The 16,614-nt window shown below is 36.8% G+C and overlaps 1 protein-coding gene across 1 annotated transcript in view; it reads right to left on the reverse strand.

Moving 5' to 3' along the window:
- kcnq5a (potassium voltage-gated channel, KQT-like subfamily, member 5a) overlaps window positions 1–16,614 on the reverse strand; it is a 218,619-nt gene that overhangs the window by 51,861 nt on the left and 150,144 nt on the right. Inside the window, exons 2-6 of the mRNA XM_062059509.1 lie at window positions 13,800–13,890; window positions 13,371–13,497; window positions 10,286–10,461; window positions 4,892–5,017; window positions 1,005–1,115 (exon numbers count right to left, since the gene is read on the reverse strand). Coding sequence (XP_061915493.1) covers window positions 1,005–1,115; window positions 4,892–5,017; window positions 10,286–10,461; window positions 13,371–13,497; window positions 13,800–13,890 — 631 coding nt within the window. The remainder of the gene's footprint in view (window positions 1–1,004; window positions 1,116–4,891; window positions 5,018–10,285; window positions 10,462–13,370; window positions 13,498–13,799; window positions 13,891–16,614) is intronic.

A 16,614-nucleotide genomic window follows, 5' to 3' on the forward strand; every position in this document is an offset into this window, starting at 1 on the left:
AAAGCGCTTTGACAGTATTTCCACATTCACACACACATTCACACACTGATGGAGGGAGCTGCCATGCAAGGCGCTACCAGCAGCCATCAGGAGCAAGGGTGAAGTGTCTTGCCCAAGGACACAACGGACGTGACTAGGATGGTGGAAGGTGGGGATTGAACCCCAGTAACCAGCAACCCTCCGATTGCTGGCATGGCCACTCTACCAACTTCGCCACGCGTAATCAAATTATTCATCATCTAAAGTATTTGTTCTAATATTTATTTCCATATTTATTTATTTATTATTGTGACTGAGTACTTTATTTTAGGATGATTGTAATATTTTAGAAATTGGGATGCAGTTTCAGAATTCCAAACATGTATTAATATTGAATATATATTATCTAATTTGTTCATTAAAATTTTCTACAAAAAATATTTTTTTACAATTATCTTCTAACAATAATATGCGTGCCAGGAACCTGTTATTTTTATTATTTTGCTTCGGCCGATTTGCGAACCTCGCATGATGTTGCTGTTAAAACGTGCGATGTTAGCATGTAGCTCACGAAACTATGCTATTGTTGCTAACTTTTGTGTCCCCCTGTCCTTAATGTTATGTTGTTGTATGTCATATATGACATATAATATGTTGGAAAAGTGTGACAGTCTATATGTAAAAAGTGGACAAAGTATACAACAGTGCTTCTTGGAGACACACACCTTGTCAGAGACAAAAACACAGCTCATTAGCTTTAGCGTTACACACAAAATGGCGTAATCCCATTAGTGCTAACTAATAACAAAGGCGAACACAATACACTATTGTGGTGTAACGGAGGCAGGCCATGTGTATGTTGGTAAGCCTCACTCCCTGACGGCCTCAAGAGCAGTGCTGCTTTTAGCTCGGTAGTCGGATGACCTCCGACCACAGAGTTTGAAACGTATTTAAAATGAGTGATGCATATTACAGTACAACATGGTCCCTTCAACACAACATGACTATTGTGTGTGCGTTCTCACAGCTGGCAGGGCGAAGAAGGAGATTCCCAAAAGAGCGAATCCGGCTGACAGCAACCTCCCGGTCCACGTCTGCGGGGTCTTGTCACCATATCCGATGGTTGTCAGGGTGATCTGAAAGGTCAAAATGTGACATGCCTCACTGGGTTTTTTGTTTTATACTAGGAGGACGCAAGGCAATATGAGTCCAGGCAGTGTCCAAACTTCAGGGGCCATTTTGTTATTTAGATTTTTTCAAACCGGCTAAAACCAACCCATGTAGATACGTTAGGAAGTTATATACTGTATGTTCAACAAAGAAAACAGCCTGCCGTTTTGTGTTGTATATATTTTTGTTATTCGTATGATTAGTTTTTTCTAATCCCATTTACTGTTGTTTTTTTTGTTGAATTGTATTTTTAGCATGTGCCGTGGGTCATTAACAAACAAGCTGTGAGCTCTCAAATAGCCCTCAGGCCACACTTTGGACACCAGTGGTGTGAGTGGTGGAGAGTAAACATTTAAAAAATGTGCACACATTTCCATTTTCAAAAACTAATAAATCAGTCATCTAATCTGATCTAAAGTTTCTGTAAAAAAAAAAATTACGGTAAAAAACTGGCAGCTCAGTCACCAGAATTGTACCGTATAATTTTTTCAATTTACAAAAGTGCACTGAAAAAAACATGACTATAAATCTTACGGTAAAACAAACCAAAACATGGGGCTCAGTTGGCAAAATGTTACTGTAAAAATAAGAATTGTACTGTTTTTTTTTAAATTCACAGCAACTCAGTGTAAAAAAAACCTAAAATTTTATGTTAAAAATCTACAGATATTTTATTTTTACAGTACATTAAATTTAAAAACGGTAACACTTTTTTCATAGAAACATTCTGGCGACTGAGCTGGTAGTTTTTTTATTAAAAAACAATTGCGTTTTTAAATGTTTTTTAATTAATTTAATTTATTGTTTTATATATATACATATATACATGTATATATACATGTATACACTGTATACACATATACATGTACATATACATATATACATGTATATACATATATACATACAGATATATCTATAGGTATGTCTATCTATATAATATAGTATAACTATATATATATATATATATATAAAAATGTGTATATAAATATATAGATGGATAGTTGAATCTCTCTCTCTCTCTCTCTCTCTCTCTGTATATATATATATATATATACAATTTACCGTTAAAAGTATCTATTTTTATATTTCATATTATTTGTATTTATGTGTGTGTGAGTGCATTCGAAAAAAAATAAAATTATATATATATATATATATATATATATATATATATATATATATATATATATATATATAATATAAATAAATGTATATATTATATATATCATTTTATTATATTATCTTTTTTTGTGTAGGTATTTTAATTATGTATTTATTTTCAACATACATAAACAAATTATTCATCATGTAAATTATTTGTGCTAACATTTATTTTATTTTATTTATTTTTATATTTATTTATCTATTATTGTGACTGAGTACTTTATTTTAGGATGATTGTAAATATTTAGAAATTGTTACGCAGTTTCAGTATTCCAAACATCTATTAATATTAAATATATATTATCTAATTTGTTCATTTAAATTTTAATTCATTTTTGTATTCATTTACTTACTGGTGTGTAGATTTCCTTTTATTTTGCAGTTGTCTATTAGGGAAAAAGCCTAATCTGTTTATCATTTCTTCAATAATGTTTCAATACAAAACCAAAACTAAAAAAACTAAATCATAACTCTCTTTTTTCAATATTCGTTTCCAGCCTCAAAACAAAACAAAAAAAAACGGATAATGAATCGTTCTTCCAATTTTCGATTTTGTGCACAATTAGAGAATGGAAAAAACATATTTTTTGCAAATTCATATGAGACACCGATTTTTACCCGTAAGTAGTTTTACTTGGACTTGTGCTTGCAGGTCAAAAAATATATATATATATATAGAAGAAGAAAGGAGGACAGGGGATCTGAATTTGTCATCACACAGATAAACACGCATTTTTGCATTTTGAATAAACACGATTTGGATTTTTGTGTTTATCTGGAAAAATGAAAACTCATAAAAGGAAAACCGCACAAAGTCCAATTTTATGGCAATATTTTAATGAAAATCAAAACTTTTTTGTTTGTTTTAAAATCTGGCATATACAATAAAAATCGAAAAACGGCCCTAATTTAGTTTTTTGATTTGCGTTTCAGAATTGGATATAAAATGAACGGAAGGTACACAAACTGTTACCGTTATGCTAAAAACATGCTAAACGTGAAGGAAAAGCTCAGATACTGCTTCCGGTTCAATTTGTCATCACACAGATAAACACGCATTTTTGCATTTTGGATAAACATGAATTGGATTTTTGTGTTTATCTGGAAAAATAAAAATCTATAAAAGGAAAACAGCACAAAATCTAATTTTATGGCAATATTTTAATGAAAATCAACCCTTTTTTGTTTGTTTTCAAATCTGCCATATATAGTAAAAATCAAAAAACAGCCCTAATGTTGTTTTTTGATTTGCGTTTCAGGATTGGAAATAGAACAAACGGAAGGTACACGGACATACATACATTCAACCCTACTTTCGGCTAAACCTAAGTGTCACAAATGGATTCTCAAAATATAAGTATCCGTTTTATTCCATTTCCAATTGTGTGAAAAATCGGAAAAAACGATTTGTTGCCCGTTTTTTCATTTATCTCCGGAAAACATTTTTTGAAAAAAAACCAAACAAGTTATTTAGTTTTGGTTTCATTTTGAAAAATGAACAAAGGAGTGATACGTGGATTGAGGGTCCATGTACCTTTTGTTCATTCTATTTGGAATTCTTAAATGCAAATCAAAAAACTAATTTCGGACCATTTTTTCTATTTTCATTTCTGAAACAAAAGTTGGACAACTATTTAATGTCACTTTTTTTAAACGACAATAGGACTCCTGCTGAACAAAGGTGTTACCGTAATGCTAAAAACACGCTGAACGCGAAAGAAAAGCTAAAATACTGCTTCCGGTTCAATTTGTCATCACACAGATAAACACGCATTTTTGCATTTTGGATGAACATATATTCGACGTTTGTGTTTGTCTGTAAAAATAAAAACCCACAAAAGGAAAACCACACAAAATCCAATTTTATGGCAATATTTTTATAAAAATGAACACTTTTTTGTTTGTTTTAAAATCAGCCATATATAATGAAAATCGAAAAACGGCCCTAATTTAGTTTTTTGATTTGCGTTTCAGAATTGGAAATAGAATGAACGGAAGGTACACGGACCTACACAGATTCAACCCTACTTTCGGCTAAACCTAAGCGTCGCGAATGGATTCTCAAAATATAAGTCCATATTATCCGTTTTATTCCATTTCCAATTATGTGAAAAATCTGAAAAACTATTTGTTCCCCTTTTTTCGTTTTAGCTCCGGAAAACATTATTGAAAAAAACGAGTTATTTAGTTTTGGTGTCATTTTGAAAAATTAACAAAGGACTGATACTCGGATTGAGCTGCTCTGTGCTAATAGGAGTCACGGTCAGTCCCAAAAGTGAGACAGTACTGGCTAACTTCACCTGGCGGCGGCAGAGAATTGAAGGTATTGATTGGTCCAGTTCTAGTTAGGTTGAAGCGTCACCGTGTAATGGACGGAGGGAGACCGTCCGAGTGTGACTAGAAAGTCATTAAAGTGCTAAAGACAGTCAAAATGGAAATATATTGTCAGTCCTGTCATGTAAAAACAGCATCTCTTCAAACACACCCAGAAATGTTCTTTTCTGCCTTGTGAGAGGCACACAGATTTGCCATAAAAAGACACAGAAGAGGCGGAAAAGCCGTTATTTGCTGCGCTCACCGTGCCCCACCACAGAGCGTCGGCATAGGTGGCGAAATCCTTGTTTTCTTCCTTCTCCACCTGGTAGACCAGGAAGGAGGAGAAGATGAGCACCAGGAAGCCAATGTACCAGGCCGTCACCAGCTCCTAACCGTCGACACACAACAACGACACGTTTACGGCGTACAAGTCAAGCATGTCACAACATTTCAGTGTTTCCCACACTTTCATTTCTTTGTGGCGGTCCCACGCACATAAGTTTGAAGCGCCACACTGCAAAAACTGAAATCTAAGTAAGATTAAATATCTCAAATAAGGGTGATATTTGCTTATTTTCTGTCTGATAAGATCATTCTTCTCACTAAGCAGATTTTATGTTAGTCTTTTACTTGTTTTAAGGGTTTTGGTCCTAAATGATCTCAGTAAGATATTACAGCTTGTTGCTGAGATTTTATGACCTATATTGAGTAAAACATGCTTGAAACTAGAATATCAAGTGTTGCAAAGCTGTGTCATCAACACTCACAAGTATAAAACTACTTTTTTTAAGTAATAATTTCTTATTTCAAGCATGAAAAAAAAATCATGACTTTGACAAAATTGTGTCTCATATTAAAACAGATGACAGCCAAATGGACTTTGCGTTTTTATTTTCAATGAAACAATAGAAAACATGTACTCATATAGTAGTACAGTTGGCACAGTACAGTAAACTGACAGTTAATATTGAAACATCTAACATGTGACATTTCTAAAAATTTTGAACAGAAATAGTTCATGCACATTCAGATGAATTCTTCAAAATTACAATTAAAACATTTTTGGCCAGGGGCCGGGCTGTATATATGTGCACTAATTGACTGAAAGAGCACACACTTGGCGCGAAGATGTCACGTTATCGATGGAAAAATGCATTTTTAGACAATATGATTTGCCTGAGCGGCTAGGAGACCCCGAGAGTAACAAGCGGTTGTCTTGTTGCCTTTCCATTAAGAACAATACATTAGTTTTTAGTATAAGTTTGATGGTTTCAAGAAATGTAATGCCGAGCGCATATCATTATGTCAAAATAATGGCACTAGCATTTACTTAATTTAAAAATATTTTTCAACATATTGAGCAAAAAGGTCTCTTTTTTTTTTTCTATCAAGAAAAGTGCACTTGTTATTAGTGAGAATATACTTATTTTAAAGGCCTACTGAAATGAGATTTTCTTATTTAAACGGGGATAGCAGGTCCATTCTATGTGTCATACTTGATCATTTCGCAATATTGCCATATTTTTGCTGAAAGGATTTAGTAGAGAACATCGACGATAAAGTTCGCAACTTTTGGTCGCTGATAAAAAAAACCCTTGCCTGTAGCGGAAGTAGCGTGACGTCACAGGTTGTGGAGCGCCTCACATCTGCACATTGTTTACAATCATGACCAGCAGCAGCGAGAGCGATTCCGACCGAGAAAGCGACGATTACCTCATTAATTTGAGCGAGGATGAAAGATTTGTGTATGAGGAAAGTGAGAGTGAAGGATTAGAGGGCAGTGGAAGCGATTCAGATAGGGAAGATGCTGTGAGAGGCGGGTGGGACCTGATATTAAGCTGGGAATGACTAAAACAGTAAATAAACACAATACATATATATACTCTATTAGCCACAACACAACCAGGCTTATATTTAATATGCCACAAATTAATCCGCGTAACAAACACCTCCCCCCTCCCGCCAATACAAATCAAACACCCGCACAACACACTCAATCCCACAGCCCAAAGTACCATTCACCTCCGTAAAGTTCATACAGCACATATATTTCCCCAAAGTTATGTACGTGACATGCACATAGCGGCACGCTCGGACGGGCAAGCGATCAAATGTTTGGAAGCCAAAGCTGTACTCACTGTAACGCGTCTGCTATCCAACTCAAAGTCCTCCTGGTTGTGTTGCTGCAGCCAGCCGCTAATACACCGCTCCCCACCTACAGCTTCATTCTTTGCTGTCTTCATTGTTCATTAAACAAATTGAAAAAGATTCACCAACACAGATGTCCAGAATACTGTGACATTTTGCGATGAAAACAGACGACTTAATAGCTAGCCACAATGGTGTCCCAATATGTCCGCACAATCCGTGACATCACGCGCAAACGTCATCACACCGAGACGTTTTCAGCAGAATATTTCGCGGGAAATTTAAAATTGCACTTTACTAATCTAACCCGGCCGTATTGGCATGTGTTGCAATGTTAAGATTTCATCATTGATATATAAACTATCAGACTGCGTGGTCGGTAGCAGTGGCCTTTAAAGGCCTACTGAAAGCCACTACTACCGACCACGCAGTCTGATAGTTTATATATCAATGATGAAATCTTAACATTATAACACATGCCAATACTGCCGGGTTAACTTATAAAGTGACATTTTAAATTTGCCGCTAAACTTCCGGTTCGAAACGCCTCTGAGGATGACGTATGCGCGTGACGTAGCCCGGCGAACACGGGTATGCCTTCCACATTGAAGCCAATACGAAAAAGCTCTGTTTTCATTTCATAATTCCACAGTATTCTGGACATCTGTGTTCGTGAATCTGTTGCAATTATGTTCATTGCATTATGGAGAAAGAAGCTGAGCAAGCAAAGAAGAAAGTTGTCGGTGCGAAACGGACGTATTTTTCGAACGAAGTCAGCAACAACAGTACATAGCCGGCGCGTCTTTGTTTACATTCCCGAAAGATGCAGTCAAGATGGAAGAACTCGGATAACAGAGACTCTAACCAGGAGGACTTTTGACTTCGATACACAGACGCCTGTAGAGAACTGGGACAACACAGACTCTTACCAGGATTACTTTGATTTGGATGACAAAGACGCAGACGTGCTACCGTGAGTATGCAGCTTTGGCTTCTAAACATTTGATCGCTTGACCGTATGTGCGCAACTTTTTTTTTGCGTATGTACGTAACTTTTTTTAAATATATAAGCTTTATGAACCTTGGGTTAGGTGAACGGTCTTTTGGGCTGAGTGATTGTGTGTGTTGATCAGGTGTTTGAATTGTATTGGCGTGTTCTATGGAGCTAGGAGCTAGCATAGGAGCTAGGAGTTAGCATAACAAAGACGTAGGTGTTTTTATGCAGGATTAATTTGTGTCATATTAAATATAAGCCTGGTTGTGTTGTGGCTAATAGAGTATATATATGTCTTGTGTTTATTTACTGTTGTAGTCATTCCCAGCTGAATATCAGGTACCGTGAGTATGCAGCCTTGGCTGCTAAACATTTGATAGCTTGACCGTATGTGCGCGTCACGTACGTAACTTTTTAAAAATATATAAGCTTTATGAACATTGGGTTAGGTCAGGGGTCGGCAACCCAAAATGTTGAAAGAGCCATATTGGACCAAAAATACAAAAACAAATCTGTCTGGAGCCGCAGAAAATTAAAAGCCATATTTACATGTGTCATGAGATATACATTTAATTAAGAGGACTTAAAGGAAACTAAATGAGCTCAAATATACCTACAAATGAGGCATAATGATGCAATATGTACATATCGCTAGCCTAAATAGCATGTTAGCATCGATTAGCTTGCAGTCATGCAGTGACCAAATATGTCTGATTAGCACTCCACACAAGTCAATAACATCAACAAAACTCACCGTTGTGCACAATGTTAAAAGCTTGGTGGACAAAATGAGACAGAAAAAGAAGTGGCATAAAACACGTCCTAGAAAGTCGGAGAAAGTTACACATGTAAACAAACTATACGGTGAGTTCAAGGACCGTCAAAATTAGTAGGACAAAACGGCGCTTGCCAAATACTCGAATCAGTGAAGCATGTTTAATATAAACAGTGTGATTTATAACAATTGGGGAGGTTTATGTCATGTTTGTCCTCCTACACAAACCATACTAAAACAAAAAAATAGATTTTTTTCCCCTCATCTTTTTCCATTCTTCATACATTTTTGAAAAATCTCCAGAGAGCCACTAGGGCGGCGCTAAAGAGCCGCATGCGGCTCTAGAGCCGCGGGTTGCCGACCCCCGGGTTAGGTGAACTGCCTTTTGGGCTGAGTGATTGTGTGTGTTGATCAGGTGTTTGAATTGTATTGGCGTGTTCTATGGAGCTAGGAGCTAGCAGAGGAGCTAGGAGCTAGCATAACAAACACGTAGGTGTTTTTATGCAGGATTAATTTGTGGCATATTAAATATAAGCCTGGTTGTGTTGTGGCTAATAGAGTATATATATGTCTTGTGTTTATTTACTGTTGTAGTCATTCCCAGCTGAATATCAGGTACCGTGAGTATGCAGCCTTGGCTGCTAAACATTAGATAGCTTGACCGTATGTGCGCGTCACGTACGTAACTTTTTAAAAATATATAAGCTTTATGAACCTTGGGTTCGATGAACGGTCTTTTGGGCTGAGTGATTGTGTGTGTTGATCAGGTGTTTGAATTGTATTGGCGTGTTCTATGGAGCTAGGAGCTAGCAGAGGAGCTAGGAGCTAGCATAACAAACACACAGGTGTTTTTATGCAGGATTAATTTGTGGCATATTAAATATAAGCCTGGTTGTGTTGTGGCTAATAGAGTATATATATGTCTTGTGTTTATTTACTGTTGTGTTCATTCCCAGCTGAATATCAGGTCACCCCCGGCTCTCACAGCATCTTCCCTATCTGAATAGCTTCAACTCCCCACTAGTCCTTCACTTGCACTTTACTCATCCACAAATCTTTCATCCTCGCTCAAATTAATGGGGAAATTGTCGCTTTCTCGGTCCGAATCTCTCTCACTTCATGCGGCCATCATTGTAAACAATAGGGAACTTTGCGTATATGTTCAACTGACTACGTCACGCTACTTCCGGTAGGGGCAAGCCTTTTTTTATCAGATACCAAAAGTTGCGATCTTTATCGTCGTTGTTCTATACTAAATCCTTTCAGCAAAAATATGGCAATATCGCGAAATGATCAAGTATGACACATAGAATAGATCTGCTATCCCCGTTTAAATAAAAAAATTCATTTCAGTAGGCCTTTTTTGGGTTCATTGAGGTTAGCTAATTTGACTTGTTTTGGAAAGTCTTGACGAGCCAAATTTTCTTGTTCTATTGGCAGATAATTTTGCTTAGTTCAAATAAAATACCCCTAATTTTTGTATTTTTTTTCTCTTGCTTTTGAACACTGACTTTTTGCAGTGCAGGAAAAGATCTGAAGCACGCACTGCTTTTTGATTTTCATGTTTTTTTTACCACACTTATCTCTTCCACAACAATATTCCAGTTATGCAAATTAGACGATAACGCTCCCAACCCACCGCCACAAGTAGATTGCAGTCCTGTGGGAAACACTGAAAAAGCACACAGTGACCAACAGTGTGCCAGGTTTTTAGGAAGCAGTTGCCAGGTGTTCCGTACCTTACTGTGGGCGTAAACCACGGACCCCAGCAGCTTCCAGGTGCCCCCCCGTCGGTCCATGCGCACCATGCGCACGATCTGCAGGAAGCGCAGGCTGCGCAAGGCGGACGCGGCGAAGATGTTGCCCTGGCTGCCGGCCGACACCACGGCGACGGACGCGATGAGTACGAAAATGTCTGTGTGCGACAAAAAGATGACTCAGCGACCACAACCTAGTCGACAGTTTTTGTTTACCTCTAAAACTCATGAAAATGTACAAATTTTGTGTTTGCTCCAATGTTTAACCAGCAGAATGCAATATCTCACAAATGGTACAACACTTGTGTTATTATGAATGTTTTCAGGACTGATGCAACAACATTTCTCATTCATAACTGTGAGTCATGTGACTGCAGGTACACACACAAAATAGGGACATATAACAGGTGCATGCACTAACAGACAATCAAATAAGATCACACAATGAATGCCGGTGCACACATGCGCGTAAAAATATAAATACACATACAGACACACTCAGGTACACACACAATCGCTTTGAGTACACACACAAGGACATAAAGGTGCACACGCCGGTACATACACATTGAGACATGGAATTACACGCGAGCACGCAAACACAAAGGGGTTGCCGGTATATACACAATTTGATATGATGTTACACACATAAAAAGGTACACTGCACACAGGCATACGTCGGTACATACACAAATGCCGGTACATACACTTTGAAACGTGCAATTACACACAAGCGCACAGGCACAAGTAGGTTGCCGGTATATACACAATTTGAAATGCTATTACACAAATAAAAAGGCACACAGACACACGTCGGTACATACACAAATGCTTTAAGTACATAAAGGTGCACATGCCAGGACACACACACACACACACACACACACACACACACACACACACACACACACACACACACACACACACACACACACACACACACACACACTGGTTATCATTTGGAATGGGGACCAAGTTTTTGATCATCACTTGTGGGGACCACAGGTTGTGGAGGCATAAAAAAAATGGTGTAAAATGGCCACTGCCCAGTTAGCTCATACACGTCTTTAAATCTCTGGATTGATGAAGTAATGTGCTGATCATTCTTACTGGGGACCCTGGGGAAAAAAGAGTTAATATGGTTCATGGGGACCAAATTTAAATCATTTTGCATAATTCACACAAATTTGTACGTGACTACTGAGGACCATTTAAAAAACAAAAACAAAAAAAAGTTCAAAGTAAATATGACATGATCCTCAGAATACAGCACTACAGCTGTCCTCTTATAGGAAGTTTCACCACTTAAACGTTGAAGCAAATCCTGCATCTTCTGCGACATTACTGAAAACTGCTATTTAGCAGTAATGAAGTTGTCTGCAACTCCAACTACCATATATAGAAGGATGTAAAATTCTGAATGTGAATCATACTTTAATACATAATCATGCTGTATGAAAATGTCATCCTAAGGAACACTAAACCAGATTTTGTTTTCGGAAAAATATATTAGTTTTAACTAAGGATGGATACCATACAGAATCACAGTACTATAAATGCCAGGATAACAAATGTTATCCTGGCATCCTAGTTAATTATTTGTATCTTTTACCAATATTTGAAACACGTAAACAAAGTAACCCAAATTTCCATGTTGTGGGATCAATAAAGGATTATCTTATCTTAGCTTAAAAATCACTTAGGCATCTTCAGAATGGATCTGACTATCATTTAAAAAGGTTTCCCTTTAGGGGACCTGTTTTTTTGTCCCCATACCATCAGAGGTCCCCTAAAGGTGACTGTGTAAACCAGGGGTGTCCAAACTTTTTCCACTGAGGGCCGCACACTGAAATTTCAAAGCAAGCCGGGGCCATTATGATATTTTTTATTTTAAAAAACAATACAATATATGTATAAAAAAATATACGTTTAGGCCTCCACTCAGGCTTGATCCTAGGAACCACAAAGGGTTTAGGTAAAAAAAATATAAAAAATATGTCATTATTTAGTATTATTATTATTATTCAAGGTCTAAATCTCCAGATCAACATTAGGTCTAACTGTCAATATAAAGTGTTTTTTCAAGATTTAAGTTGTATGCTCTTTTTGTCAAAGAAAACCCAGTTTTTTATGGAAAAAACACAAAATATGCAATATTTTCCCCCAATAACATTTTAAAGTGGAATATTTGAGATTATATAATAATTGGAGTTCATAGCATAACTCATAAGAACATTAATTAATTATTATTTTTGAGCAACTTAAATAGACACTTAAAAAAAAAGTCCCACTAAAATTATTGGGGATTCAAAAGTGTCCTGTTCAGTAAAGTATTAAAAAATAAATCATACTTTTTTTTTTTACTTTTAACACAATAGTCTCAAGATCAACTTCAGATCTATCCGTCAATTATGACTTTTGTTGTTGTTTATGTTTTTTATTTGTTCGTTTTAGGCCCTTCTTTAAACAAAACAGCTTAGTTTTTTATATGGCAGACACAAAATATTTTCCCCAAAAAATATTCCAAAGTGGAATATTTAATGTGATGTAATTGGAGCTTTGAATAGGTCAATAATTCATAATGACATTTCATTTTGATTCATTATTATTTTTTAAAGAAAGAAACAGCCTGCATGGCAGCTTTGTGTTATTAGAGTACAATTGCAACATGTTCTTGTTACATTTCACCTGTTTGCTCTTTTATACCACTTTTTATGTTTTTTGTTTTTGTTTTAAATCGTATTTTTAGAATGTGCCGCGGGGCCGTTAAAAAATTACCTGGTGTAAACAGAGCAATGTCCCCATTAAGTAAGCATTGCCAGAACACACACTCACACACAGACACACGCGCACACACACACACACACACACACACACACACACACACACACACACACACACACACACACACACACACACACACACACACACACACACACACACACACACACACAGATGCTCACATACTGTTGAGCAAAAGTTGATACAAGCACCAGGAGGCCAAAATCCAGACAAGAACATCCCGTCATACACACAAAGTTCTAGGTGCACACGCACACACACTTACCCATGACACAAAAAGGCTTCCTGGCAAAGCGGAGACGTCCCTGCCAGCCTCGGTAGCGGCAGCAGCATCCGGCGCTCCATATCCGGATAATGTACTCCAGACCAAACACCACAATCATCACAAACTCCTGCACAACAAACACACAAACACTAAACACTTACACGACAGGGCGAGGTTATGACATTGTGTGCCACTAAAATGTGTCCTAGTTGGCACCACCACTATTATTGGCTGCAGCGTCACCATGGCAACGAGAGTGATGCCATTCTACTGGTTTCAAGTTTGTGCAAGGTAGCACGACAACATACTCGATGTTGGCAGCTTTCTAATGATGAGACGTCACTCTTGATATTTTTAATCACACCTGTATCAGTCAAAAACATGAATGTGTTGATTGCAGATAATTGCAGGTGTGTGCACGTGTCCTACCAGGATGAGCAGACAGTGTGAGGAGAACTCCTGGTGAGCAGGGATGGTGGAAAACACAGACAGAACCAAACATCCAAACACCAGGATGAACCTGTGGAGATACACACACAAACACACACATATATAAGAGGCTGTTCGGGACATTATTCAGAATTACCTCTCACACGAGCTACTGAAATCCTCTTATGCACACTACTGAATTTTTTCTCTCTCATACACATTACTGAAATCCTCTTTTACCCACTACTGAAATCCTCTCATACACACTACTGATGTTTTTCTCTCTCATACACATTACTGAAATCCCCTCATGCACACTACTGAAATCATCATATACACACTACTAAAATTATTTCATACACACTACTGAAATCATCTCATCATCTCACTAAAACACTTTGAATGAATGAATGAATGAAATAAGTTTATTTCGGTCATATGATCAACCATTAACCATTTTGTGTGACAGTACAGTACAAATTATACATATATAACAATCATACACATTTACACACAAAAAGAAAAGAAAAGAAAAAAGCATGACCGAAAAAGGAATAGGCTGAAGCCAAGGCTTATATTTGCCTATCCTATACCTTCACTGAAAATAAGATTACCTGGAACATCAACATTAAAAAGAAAAAAAAAATCAATGGGATGAAAGTAATCGTTGCTATATTTTATAATTTTCAATTATTTCACCTTTCAATGTTTTCTTAAACCTTAACAAAGAAGTACATGTCTTCAACTCATCACTGAGCTTGTTCCACCATTTAACTCCTAAAACTGAAATACATTTGTATTTTGTATTTGTTCTTGCTTTACATATTTCGAAAACCAATATCCCCCGTAAATTATAGTTTTCTCCTCTTAATTGAAATAACCTAAGAATACAAGCTGGAAGGCTGTTGTTCTTTACTCGAAACATAATTTCCATTGTTTTTAAAAACACAATATCTGAAAATTTTAACACATTAGAACTTATAAATAATGGATTGGTATGTTCATAGTAGCACGCTTTGTGTATTATTCTAATGACCCTTTTTTGAAGTTTAATTATTGGGTCTACGTTTGTTTTATAAACATTTCCCCAAACTTCAACACAATATGTTAAATATGGAAAAATAAAAGAATAATATAACATATGCAAACATTTCTTATTCAGCATGTGTTTTACTTTATAAAGAATAGCAATGGATTTGGATATTTTTCCCTTTATATATTCAATATGCGGTTTGCAACATAATTTATGATCAATTATTATTCCCAAGAATTTAGTTTCACATTAACAAGTGAAAAATGATTGTTAGTCACATATATGAATAAAAGGCTCTCAGTTTCAGTAGTGTGAAAGAGAATTTCAGTAGTCTGTGTGAGATCATTTCTTTTGTGATTTCCCTTCCTGGGGCCGTACTTATCAAGCTTCTTAGAGTGCCATTTTACACTTAAGTCCTGAGAATTTGCGAAATTTAGTCCTACTCTCAAACTTAAGAATAAAAGCTTTTTATCAACGTTCTTAAGTCTAAGAATCACTCCTACTCTCCACGATATTTAAGAGACCTTCAGAGGTGTCTTAAGTGGTTAGGAGTTGCCAGCAGGGGATGGCACTGAGGCGAGAGAGACGTGCACGAACATTCAGGGAACGGAACAATGTTTGTTTGTTTTTTTGATGACGAGCAGCTGATCAAACGGTATCGTTTAGACAGAGCGGATATTATTTTTGTCACAGATTTAATACTTTTCGATTCCTTGTTGATTTCTGCATGTGTCTGCAGTGGGCTAGTATATATAGAGCCACCCACACCAGTTTCAAATTAGTTGCCTAATTAATGAATTGGAAAGAAAATGTTATGACAGTAGCGTATGTGTGTGGCCGTGAGGTGAGTGACGTCAGTGAGTGTGTGGGCGATAGAAGAGAGGGAGCGGTAGCGTGAGTGCCGGCGGGGACTAGTTTGTTTTGTATTATTTTGTAGTTTATTGTCAAAATATACACTCCCATTGTCCACTTAAATATTTCCAAGATATTTCTTTATTCTTAGACAACGGATTCCCTTCCGTGATTGGTCATTTCTATGGACACAGAAATGACGTCACCTAAAATTGCGTTTACGGCACATAGTAATGTCGTAATTCAGCTCTGAGTGTGACACTTAAGATTCAGTCCTACACTTCGCTGAAAGTGTGAGTAAGACGCTTGATAACTAACTTTTAAGTGCAGCTTTCAGCGAAGAATTTATTTACTCTTAAGTCAACTCTTAGCAGACTTCTTAGGAGTAATTCTAAGAAGCTTGATAAGTACGGCCCCTGGTTATCATCGTAAACAACCAACCAATAAGGGATGTTCTTATACGTGCAAGCACGTCCTGGAAGGAGGAAGGGAAGGGGTTTAGTAGCCCATGGAGTTTTGAGAGGGAGTGAGAAGCGGGGGAAGAACAAGGATCACAACAAATAAGCAGCGTTTGGTCATTTTAACGTGAAAGAAATTATATTGATATTACGATATTTTCTTAATTCTTCTCTTGTTTAAAAATACATCGATACATCCTATAAACTCGATATATCGCCCAGCCCTAGTAGTGTGTATGAGAGGATCTTAGTAGCGTGTATGAGAGAATTTCAGTAGTGTGTATGATAAGATTTCATTCGCATGTATAAGAGGGTTTCAGTAGTGTGTATGAGAGAAAAAATCAGCAGTGTGTATTAAAGGATTTCAGTAGTGCATGAGAGAATTTCAGTAGTGTGGACAGGAGGATTTCAGTAGTGTGTATGGGAGAAAACATTTTCAGTAGTGTGAATGAGAGGATTTCAGTAGTGTGTA

Source organism: Entelurus aequoreus, linkage group LG09 (genome assembly GCF_033978785.1).
Source record: "Entelurus aequoreus isolate RoL-2023_Sb linkage group LG09, RoL_Eaeq_v1.1, whole genome shotgun sequence".
Lineage (NCBI taxonomy): Eukaryota > Metazoa > Chordata > Actinopteri > Syngnathiformes > Syngnathidae > Entelurus > Entelurus aequoreus.